The sequence below is a fragment of the Peromyscus californicus genome, unplaced genomic scaffold (assembly GCF_007827085.1).
Source record: "Peromyscus californicus insignis strain IS unplaced genomic scaffold, ASM782708v3 Scaffold_9__1_contigs__length_137607984, whole genome shotgun sequence".
Taxonomy (NCBI): domain Eukaryota; kingdom Metazoa; phylum Chordata; class Mammalia; order Rodentia; family Cricetidae; genus Peromyscus; species Peromyscus californicus.
Window position 1 is genome coordinate 76517 of NW_026294617.1, and position 12328 is coordinate 88844.

General features: G+C 37.3%; 1 protein-coding gene across 1 annotated transcript in view; it reads left to right on the forward strand.

The window, feature by feature from the left end:
• The first annotated feature begins 652 nt into the window (after positions 1 to 652).
• Cp (ceruloplasmin) overlaps positions 653 to 12328 on the forward strand; it is a 33443-nt gene continuing 21767 nt past the window's right edge. Inside the window, exons 1-4 of the mRNA XM_052731162.1 lie at positions 653 to 798; positions 7455 to 7702; positions 9488 to 9697; positions 10420 to 10593. Of these exons, the coding sequence (XP_052587122.1) occupies positions 653 to 798; positions 7455 to 7702; positions 9488 to 9697; positions 10420 to 10593 (778 nt within the window). The remainder of the gene's footprint in view (positions 799 to 7454; positions 7703 to 9487; positions 9698 to 10419; positions 10594 to 12328) is intronic.

Below are 12328 nucleotides of genomic sequence, written 5' to 3' on the forward strand. Positions count from 1 at the left end.
CACACACACACACACACAAACACACATATATGGTATGTTATGCTATTAATTTCTACATGGAAATCCAGGACAATTTGCTAAAGTTTCTACATAGAAGTGACCAGATCCCACAGAGTAGATAAAATTTCAAAATGAAATTTTCATTGGCTTCTTTTATGACATGCTAAATATCATGTTTCATATCTTTAAAACTACAAGTAAGTTTTTGTTAGTCTTCTAGAATAGTTAACAGCTGCATGTTTTGATTCATTTTATCTTGACTTGTTAAGAACTGGCTTTGGGCAGGATGCTGTAGTGCCTGGAATTGCTAGAAGAACAAAGGGAGCATTAAGAGATGTTCTCTGCCTTCCTGGAATTCACACAATGAATGGAAGGAAGCTCAGAGTTATGAACACTCGAGTCCAACACTAACTGATGACATTCCATTTGTATTTAGAGAAGCCTGGCAACTGAGAACTGTTTTTTTCCCCCCTTCCTGGTTTACCAGAGGCAAACTGAGTTGGAAAATGTTATTTGCTTTAATGAAATTATTTACTCTTGTGCAACATTAAGTTGTGTCAATCAAGCAAGTAAAGAAAGAAAGCCTTATTTATAAAATTGCTTGCTTCCGTTTTCACTGTATTGCATCTCAGTCTCCAAGACCGGCGAAAAAATGAACCTTTTGCTGCTTGGTACTTTTCTGTTTTTGTATATTCCTGTAGCCTGGACAAGAGATAGGCATTATTACATTGGAATTATTGAAGCAGTTTGGAACTATGCCTCTGACAATGGAGAAAAGAAACTTATTTCAGTTGACACGTAAGTCACTACTTCTTTGTTGTTTATTGGCCAAATTTGTAAATAATCAACTTAAAAAATGAAGCCAACAAGAAAAGTATTTCTTTAATTTGTTAAAAATAGAAAATGCAAAATGTTAACTTGAAAACCAATACTTTTACTGGTTTCCTTTATATTCCCAAAATTTGTTCCTATGCAGTTGTCCTGCTCCTTTCCTGTTACTCCAAGGGAGCTGTGCTGTTTTTTCACTCCTACCTGTGGTTAGTCATTCCTTTTTCTATATTCCAAATGTGCTCTCCCTCCGGATGAAGAAGTTCTTTACTTTAAAAAAATCACTATATAGAATGTCCCTAATGGTGAAAGTACAGTATTTTTAATCCTTCAAAATATCAAACATAAAAATGAACACAACTTAAAGAAATATGATGCTGCTTAATTCTTGTTCGGTGATTCAGGACAGTGATTGAATGATATTAATCTCTCTCACAGTTTCTCACAGTCCTTATCTATAACATGAGATAGCTAGCACACCTTACAAGGCTATTTTTAAAGTGCCTGCAAAGCACTTAGCACAACTCCACACATAACATGTGCAAGAAATGTTATCTTCTTATTGTGAAGTCTTGATAAAATGTCATGTAACTTAAAAGTCTTTATGTTTCAGTTACTTTATATCAAGCACTATTCTCTATACAGAAGAATAGTAGAGTCTCTTTGAAGTTTGACACCATCACTTTTAATATTATCTAAACATTTACTACCAAATGAAAACTTGGGATTCAAACATTTTTTTTTGCCATTAGAATGGCAAGAGAGCTCAAATGAGCCAAATGAGCAGCAGCAACTAAGATTAGCATTTAATTTTATGTATGGTTGAATTTTTCATGGTAAGAAAAAATGCATTGCTAATGATAATATCAAATTGTTATTTTATTAACCTAGTAATGTTTAGTAAGAAAAAGTTCCAAGTCGATAACTGGCTAAAAAGACAATAAATAGAACTTACGTCTTTTTTTTTTTTTTTCGAGCCAGGGTTTCTCTGTGTAGCTTTGCGCCTTTCCTGGAACTCGCTTTGGAGACCAGGCTGGCCTCGAACTCACAGAGTTCCGCCTGGCTCTGCCTCCCGAGTGCTGGGATTAAAGGCGTGCGCCACCACCGCCCGGCTGAACTTATGTCTTTTTAAACCTGGTTTTGAGATAGTATTCTCTTCTCAAGAGTCGGACATATTTTTCCCGTTTCACTAGAAGCCTAGTTTTGTGTGGTTCATTGTTTTCCTGATTAAGTGCAATGTAAATTATCTAGTGTTTATTTCCAAGGAAAGGGGTCAGACACACAAAAGAACTGGACTGCGAGTATACCTCAGTGGTAGAGTACTTACCTAGCAAGTATGGGCTCAAAGCCATGGGTTCATTTATCAGCAACACACACACACACACACACACACACACACAAATTAATTAATTAAAGCAAAGAAAAATACTGTTCTACTCAATAGTCCACTAACCCATGTCCCTGTTTGTAATCATTCAGCTTTCTATTTATCATTGTTCTACAAAGAGAAACCCTGTCTCAAAAAACAAGAACAAAATAAGCAAACAAACAAAAAACACACATTTACATTTTAACAAGTTTACCTGACCATTCTGTCAATCATGGATTGAGCTACTTCACACCTAAGCAGTTCACTGTTTACCAAAGACTTTTATGTTTTCGGAAGCAACGTTAAGAGAATACATTTGATTAATTAAAGTGGAAAATTTCTAGTAGATATTACTTAGCAGTTTCTGATTGGTTAGGTCCATGATTTACTGTTAGGTATGTTTAACTTGCACTCCACAGGCCACATACACCTTTATAGAACAGCTATGAAAGTGGTCCAACACATTTGTAGATGGCAATGTCATATTGTAATGTCACGAGCTTGGATACTCCTTTTATATTAAATTATTTTTTGGTTGGCTTATATAGACACCCAAGTTGCTAGGCCTGCCTTAACTGAATGGCTTCCCAATTAATTATTTTAACACTCCCTCAAATAATAATTTAAAAATATTAAAGGACTACAAGGTATTAGGTCCCAAAAAAATACAAAAACCGGGGACAAATGGCTAACTCTGCTGCCTATTAGCATACCAAAGCACACAGCTGGCCTACAGGCTCTCTCAGTACCATGGTTTCTCTCTGTTCATCTCTGCCTCCTACCCTAAACTTCTCCAGCCCAGAGACTTCACTTCCCTTCCCCTAACTTCTATTTCATATAAAAGCCTGCCCTTTTAACTATGTCTGTTGGTTCTCTTGGCTCACTCTTGGACTCTTTGCCCTCTTAGCTCTCTTCCTCTGTCGCCTTCCTTCCCCCATGGCCAGGTTCAGTCTGGACTCTTTCAGATGTCTCTGGTTATACTCTCCCTCATGTCTACACTAAGACTCTTCTCACCACTACCTAGGAGTATTCATGTCATCAAGTTCATTCAGTGAGTTTGAGTCTAACCTGAGGTATGTGAGACTCTGCCTCAAATTTATCTTTTTAAATTTTCCAAAGAGGTACAACATTTGGCTAACATTATTGGGTAAATCCACTTATAATGTCCCACTCTCTGAAGTTGCTAAATAAAAATAACAAACAGTGGTTTGTAAGGGACAACACCTCATACAAGACAGCCTCTCTGAACACACTTAACCTTAACATTTCATTCTTTCCACACTTTGCTATAACCATTACCATTTCTCCTGACTAAGAAGGTTGATTAGCATTGTATTCCTGCTATACTTGTAAAACTTAGCTATTTTTGATTTATAATTCACTGAGACTTGTGCTATATACCCCTGGTGTGTATGGGGGGGGGGGGCATGAGCTGCCTGTAACTAGACCATTTTTCTGTGATTTCTGTATGTTAAAGGCAATATTTCTGAAATGTCCTACAAAAGGTTTTCTGTCCTAGTCTCTAGAATCTGTGGGTAGGATGAGACATCATGTACAAAACCAGTGTTTTAGTCAACAACATAGCTAGCCTGGGTGGGGTTGGAGAAGACTAGCTGGTGTGGGGTTGGGGGAACAAAGAGTCCTCCCATGGCTGGAGAGAACATTGGAAGCTGCAGAGATTAAGGGAAATTCTGTGTAGTGTTGCTGATTGGAAGTTGGAAAGATTACTTGATAAACATATGGGCAGCCTTAAAGACCTGAGAGAGGGCTCCAGACATCAGTCACAAGCAAACAGTAATTTGAATCCTACAGACTAAAGACACTGAATTGTGCCTACAATCTGACTGATTCAGGAAGTGGATTTTTCCACAAGTCTTCAGGGGAGTGCATCCATTTGATTTCAGTGCTGTGGTGCCCAGGGCAGGAAACACAGTCATGAGGTGTCAGGCTTATGACTCATCCAACTGTGAGTTATAAGCAGGTATTACTTCATGCTGCTATGTGGAACAGTATTATTAACTAATTAGAGTAGCATTTATGACAAATTATCTACCATTAAAAATTCAGTTCTGATTCTGAATTTACTAGAAATAATAGGAATAGGCTTTTACTTTTCTTTAAAAATAAAAATGGGGCCTAAAATAGAAATTGTGATTGCTGGGAAGAACACCCATTTTCTGTACTGAGTAGAAAGAATTACAGTTGCCAACAGGAAGGACTGAAAATAAATGTGGATAATTTGTTTGGTTCCAAGACCAAGTATAATAGATTCTTGTGGCTGAATATGTGACTGGCAAAGTTCCGACAAGCTTCCAGTAGATGACTGACCCTTTGTCCCCAAGCCATGAGTGGCCCCCGATGTTCCTTTGCAGGACAGTGTCATAAGCAAACAGACCTCCCAAAGTTAGATATTTCTCAATTTGGTAAGGGAAATTTGTCACAATGACCAGGTCAAATGGAAGAACAAGTTTGAGATATGTGTGTGTGTAAAATACATTCATATATATATATATATATATATATATATATATATATATATATATATACATATATATGTAAAATCTTTTAGTATATTTTAGCTTCAGATCAACTTTTATTTTAAAGGTCATTTTCATGAATACTCCATCCCCTCAAAAACTTTGTTTAGAAAAAATAAGTCACAAAACTAAGGCAGAGTACATCTTATTTTAAAAAATAAGTAATAAAACACAAGAACAGTAGAAACATTTTGACAAATGGACATCTATTACAGTATATGTGATGGCATGGATTCCTGGGTGCTGTAGAGTCACCTTACAGAAATCAGATGCACACAGTGTCACAGTGTTTCAATAAAGCCTTAGTAACTAGAGGGCTGCCTTAAAACCTGATTCTCCATAAGATGTATATCAAAGGGCATGGTAGATTAGGATCTCTGCTAAATATTATCAGGCAAGACTCCTAGAAATAGTGTCAAACCCCGAAGACAATTTATTCTGGGGTTTAGACAAATATGTTTGAGACTAGCTCAGAGTTCTTTTGGCTGGATAGGAAAGCCAGACAGCTGGCTCTGACTGACCTTGTTCCTGTTCCCTGTGGGGCCCTCTTAACACAGTCAACTATATGCCTTTGACCTCAGGGGTTTTCAGTGCTGCACAGCCTAGCTGCTGTTTGAGCACATATTTATTAAGATTCCTCCTGTCTACACTAATTCTGTGGGTTTATGGCAGAGTTCACCCCAGTGCTCTTATCTTTATTCATGAATTTCTTGAAGTCTCCAAGCCATCTCCATTTTCTTCTGCTTTGCTTTAACACAAAGGGAAGCACACAACAATTACAAGGTAACACAGGCAGGACACCCCATGGCAAGTATTTTCAGTAGGATTTTGCTGTTCCACAATTAGTGTGTTTTTAGCTGCTTTATTTCTCTTACTTCCAGTGTGACCATCACACCAGAATGGGTTTGAAGGAGCAAGAAATACCATCTCCATCATTTTCAGTGTACAATTCTGCTTCCTTTGAGTCCTGGTGTTTATACAATCAGTTGTCAGTATATGGTTGTCTCTGAGACTGTCACCCTAGAAGTTCTTAGTCAATCCAGAGAAATGTGGCTCTTTTACTACCTATTTCTTGCTCCTTCTGCCCAAATCTAGCCCCAGGATCACTGCCAAGTGGTGGTGCTCTCTAACCACAGTACCCAGGTTTCATCTATACAGCTACCAAATGCAGAGATCTGGCACCACCATGGTATCAGCTGAAAACAGAATTTTCCATATTTCTGTCTCATAATATCAAGGAACCCCACTGCCTCTGCACTTTACCTTCAACACATCACCTTCAACTTTACAGATTCCCACAAGCCCGAAGTGGCTGCCTGCACCAGAATATATTAGCCTGCTGGTTAAAAACTGAAGGTGACTGTGCTGCACTCCCCTCTGCCCCCAGTTAGAATCATCAAACTGAAGCCAGGAATTTATTTGCACATCACCTAGTGCATTAGTAGATAATTATGCAGGTTAACATTTAGAAAACATGAAGGTAGAGCCCTAGACTTTTGAAAATTACCTCTTCAACTTCTGTAGCAACTCCAGAGCTCCTAACTAACCCCATTTTTTGACTTGAAACATGAAAAGGAAAATGTCTCTGAGCCTTGCTGAGGAGCTCTCAGCCCAGGAAACATGACAAAGTTTACTTTCCAGTTAGGTTAACCTGTTCTGTGGTGGTTACATGGAACACAATAAAGTATTGAAAACTGATGGGCTATAAGAGACAACACCCATACACAGTACAAATGCAAGGCCTTGGATATGGAGGACCTTACCAAAACCAGGATTTAGCCTTCTAAATGGCTGTATGGCACTGTTCACAAACAGATCCCACTGAAAACTAATGTTGTAAATTCAGTATGTAAGAACCAATTTAGGTGTAAATATCAAATGTACTCTCCCCACTTTTTTCTCCCATCCTAGTTCTATTTATTGTGTTGATATATTTAGGAGAATTTTCAAATTATTAATTAACATTAATAAGAATATAAGCATTCAATATGAAGTATTTATGGTAGTGAAGGACTGAAAAATACATGTTGTAATTTAAATGCAAAGGTAATTTTTAAACCCAAATATATATATCAGTTCTAGGACTCCTAAAAGAAATGAAAATGATAAACTGTGGCTGTGGGGAAAGTTCAATGGGTAATGTACTTGCCGTACTAGCCTTCTGATCCCCAGCATCAGGAAAAGCAGGGCAGAGCTGGGTAAAACGAATCACATCACTGAAGACAGACAGCCTCTGGAAGTGGGCATGGGGAAGCTCACTGGCCAATTGAAATGAGGAGCTCCACTTCAGGGAGAGAATTTGCCCCAGAAACTAAAGTGGAAAGTGATAAAGGAAGGTCCTAATATGGCCTCCACATCCACAGGTGAGTGTGCACTCACACACATACACCTGTGCACATGCACGGGGGTGTGTGCGTGCACATACACACACACACAAATAATCTAAAAGATAGAATTAATTTAGTTTCATTCATTTTTATTTTGTTTCGTTTTTGGCACCATGGTGTTGGGAGGTCCTCACAGGTGGTTTTCTACCATGTGTCCAATACAAAACACCCCATATATTAAAATAACAGCCAATTGACAGCTCTCCCCTTCATCATTGAAGCTGTTTATACAACAGGCAAATACTGAATGTTGATGTGATCATTGATTCTTCTCAATTCTATTGATATTTCCATAAATGATGGCTTCTGATGAAAGTGTCTTTTTCTTTGCAGGGAACAGTCTAATCTCTATCTTCAAAATGGCCCAGATCGTATTGGAAGAACATACAAGAAGGCCCTTTATGTTCAGTATACAGATGGCACCTTTAGGATGACTATAGACAAACCAGTGTGGCTAGGGTTTTTAGGCCCTATCATCAAAGCAGAAGTGGGAGATAAAGTTTATGTTCACTTAAAGAACTTTGCCTCTAGACCCTATACTTTTCATTCACATGGGGTAACTTACTATAAGGAGCATGAGGGTAAGTTCAGTGTGTATTGTGATTGCAATTTCATCTTCAGTAGGAAAAATCTTTTAACTTCTAAATTGATGCCTTTAGATAGAACCTGTAACCACACCCTTTAACACCTATCTATTTTATAATGGAATTTGAACTCATCACAATAAGTGCTTTGTTTCTTCAAATTATGTGACTTCCTGTAGTGGGAATGCCATACATCCCTAAACGGACTAGGTGCTGATTAGTGAGAGCCACAGCTGGACCATGAGTACTTAATTCCTTATCTAATAGAGGAAGAATATGAGAAGTGGATAATGTGCCTGACAGCTTAGAAAAGGCATGAAGCCAGAGGGAGGAGAAGGATTCAGGGTGGAGGCTGTCTTATCTTTGGAATTCTTCCAGTGATGATATTGTAGTTGCTATCACCTTCCATCCTGACTTCTCATAAACTCCAGCTCAGCTAAGGTGGCCTGAATAATCTCATACACCAGCCACACAGCTTGAGGACTTGTGTTCAGTCCCTGGAACTCACATGGTGAAAGGAGAACAATGATTCCCCCAAGTTGTCAACTTACCTCCACACATGCACCACAACATGTACCTGCATACACACATACAAACACATACACATGGTAAATGAATAAATGTAAAATAAATTTAAAAGAGGTAATTTTTTAGAAAGTGAATTTTTTTGTTGTGTGTCTTTACTGAAGAGACATGGACTTTTGAGTATCTACCACAGATAAGGCACTAAAGAAACTATGCTACATAAGCCTTGAATGATGAACCAGTGAGATGAATTGGGTTTACTTGCAGGAGCATGGCAACACACAGGCAGTGATACTAAAGAAGAGTATCATGTATGTCCTAGAGGAAGGCAGGGTTACCATGGAGCACTTCTTCCTGAGGCACCTCATAAGCCTTCACTCTCTGGACCCAATTTTGTGAGAGTCTCCTGTGGGTAACCACAGCTGCTCTGATTGCAAAACTATAATGGCCATGTCATGATCAGAGGACAGAGTTCCACATTACACCATCTCGTTCTCTTTTTCTTAGCCAAGTTCTACTAATAATATAACAATTGACTATCATGCTTTTTCTTTTTTTACAACACCATGGTATAATACAGTTAATATTAACTTTCAAGAGACAACAGTAGGCTTGTGATTTTGTTAAAAGGAAAGGTTCTTATTTTTTAAAGATACATGCTCAGATATTTATAAATTAAATATGCCTAGAATTTTCTTTAAAATAATTTCATATGGCTGAAGACAAAGTTGAGTGGGGTTATGGAAAAAACAAAAATAGCTTTCAGTTTACCATTGTTAAAACTGCATTAATAGGTACACTGGAAATCCACTAACACTTAGAGGAAGATAGAAGTTCATTTCAACTTCTGCATGTTTGAAAATTTTTTAAATTAAATGTAAATATTTTTTAGTTCTGTAATTACTACACATACACACACAAATCAGATATTATATAAGAAGTTTTAAATTATTTGAGAGGGTGGTTATTTTGCTTATTCTTTAAACCATGACCCCCAGGTGAAAGCTTTCCCTTACATTAAAATAGTTACAATCATCCTGAAATATCTATACTCAATCAATTACCAAATTAATAATAATCATTTCTGTGAGGCTTATGGACTCCCTAGATATTAGCTTTGTGTTTGTTTTTCTGTGTGTTCAAATAGGACATTACTGAATGTCCAAAGGGCACATGTTGAGATGATGAGAACTGATTATTCCTTCAACTATATTCATATGTACTCACTTTCTAACTCTATTACATGCTGTTTTCCAGGGGCTATCTATCCTGACAACACCACTGATTTTCAAAAAGCAGATGATAAAGTGTTTCCTGGAGAGCAATATTTGTATGTGCTCCATGCCAGTGAGCAAAGTCCTGTTGATGGAGACAGCAATTGTGTGACCAGGATTTACCATTCCCATGTTGATGCGCCCAAAGATATTGCATCAGGACTCATAGGACCTTTAATACTCTGTAAAAAAGGTATATTTTCTCTTTAATCACAATATGAGACACAGGTACAAGGCAGTTTGTTTTCTTTTTTTTTTCAATTAGTTTTTTAAACTATAAGTTATTCTGTGATTCAGTTGAATAGATAAATGGTAAGAGTAAAAAAAAGTAAAGTACAGGAAAGGCCTCGATGACATGAAAAAAATTGAACAAACCTTTAGAGGAAAATGCCAATGAAGCTAAGATGCTTGAAATCAGTCCTCTGTGGGGTAGGTTTGCTGGGTGTAACTTCCAACAATGGTATTACATGGAGATACATGACTTTACTATGTGTGACTACCTCAGTGGCATTCCCTAGCAATGGCTATAGTTACCTGTATTATGTTAGTAGTTAGTACATTTATTCCTCACCTTATGAAGACAGCATAACTCAAAAGATTGAAATGTTATGTTTATTGGACCAATAGTTACCTGCAAAGTCTTTTTGTGGTGGCTTGTGGCACATATGTGTGTACTAGATGATATGGACACACTTGAATTATAACTTTTTCAGTTACCAAAAAAACATTTAATGGTTTTGTCAGTAGATATATGGATACATACACATGCAGTGCACAGGACATGAACAAAGTGGAGTAGCTGGTCCAGATCTGTGGTTTACTAAGAAGATGAACACTAAATTTAAAAAATATTCTAATCGCCTAAAATGACATAATAAAAATTCAGATCTACTAAATCATAAATTTCTACTTTAGATTCTCTAGATAAGGAAAAAGAAAAAAATATTGACCGAGAATTTGTAGTAATGTTCTCTGTGGTGGATGAAAATCTCAGCTGGTATCTAGAAGATAACATCAACACCTTCTGCTCTGAACCAAAGAAAGTTGACAAAGACAATGAAGATTTTCAGGAGAGCAACAGGATGTACTGTAAGATTAAAAAAGATATATCATTTTTGTTTTAATAATTATGCTATGATTATTCTCTCACATGAGTAATCCTAACCTGAGGCCATAATAACAAAAGCAATGGACACACAATTTGATATTTGTCTGTCCTAGTTAGAATTACTATTGCTGTGATAAAACACCATGACCAAAGGCAAAAGTTTGAGAAGACAGGATTTATTTTGCTTACACTTTCACATAATAGTCCACCACTGAAGAAAGTCAGGACAGGAACTCAAACAGGACAGGAACCCAGAGGCAGGAGCTGATACAGAGGCCATGGAGGGTGCTGCTTACTAGTTTGCTCCTCATGGCTTCCTTAGCCAGCTTTCTTACAGTACTTGGGACCACCAGCTCAGAGGTAGTACCAACCACAATGGGCTGGGCCCTCCCACATTAATTGCAAACCAAGAAAATGACCTGCAGGATTGCCTACGACCCTAGCTTATGGAGGCGATATCTTAATTGAGGATCCCTCAGCTCAGATGACTCTAGCTTGCGCCAAGTTGACACAAAACTAGTCAGCACACTGTTTAAATACTAGGGAAGGTAAAAGGCAGAAACACCAAACATGTTCCTTAATTTACAAGAAAAATCATCAGTTGAAATTTAATGCACACATGTTATACATACATCTTTATTTATCCTCCAAGTTCATTCTAGAAGTTATTTGAAGGAGCCAATTAGGACTATTGAAGTACATGTTTAAAATTAGATTCACACTATAAATCACCCACCTATGTTTAATAAAATAACTCAGACTACTAATTCTAAAAATTATCCCTTTTATATACTACATTGTCCTCATCAAGCGCCCCATTCTGTATTAACTAAATATTTTGGTTTACTTTGTGTCTCCTAGAAATGACAAAATGTCTTCCTGAGAACCCAAGCTTTCCCTTAATTCCCAGGGACAAAAATAATGAAATTAAGTTATCCATCCCTCAGAAGTTACATGGTAAATTAAGTACCTTAACATTAATTAGACCAAAAAGTATAGATTTATTTTTCATTTAGCTTCTTTAAAATGATCTTCACTTGAAAACCAAGAAAATAACTGCAATTCTAAATTAGAAAATGAAGCCGGGCGGTGGTGGCGCACGCCTTTAATCCCAGCACTCGGGAGGCAGAGCCAGGCGGATCTCTGTGAGTTCGAGGCCAGCCTGAGCTACCAAGTGAGTTCCAGGAAAAGGCGCAAAGCTACACAGAGAAACCCTGTCTCGAAAAACCAAAAAAAAAAAAAAAAAAAAAAAAAAGAAAATGAAATTATTTCCAGAATTCTATCTGAAAGGTTTTGTTTTGTTTTCATCTAATATGAGTATCTCCTTCCTACACATTTCACCTTCTCTCTGTTATCCTGCTAACAAAAACAGACATTTGAAAACTATCCTCAGATTTCTAGTCTGGATGGACAGTTTGGTAACACTGTCACATCTGCTATATTAATGGTCCTTAACATTAATGTTTCTACCCATGAATTTCCTAGGACTGCACAATTTGAACAATGACCCTCAGTTTCTTCCAAGGGCCTGACTGCTTTTGAACTTTCAGATCTTCCTGGCTTTGGTCCCTGCTGCCCTTTCCTGAATTTCTTTTTTCTTCAAATCTCTTTGAAGTGTGTCTTTCAATCTTAGAAACATTTCTACTTGATATTATTATTACAAAAGAAATTCATGTAACTCCAAAAAGTCCTAAGCAAAAAGAATAAATTTAAATC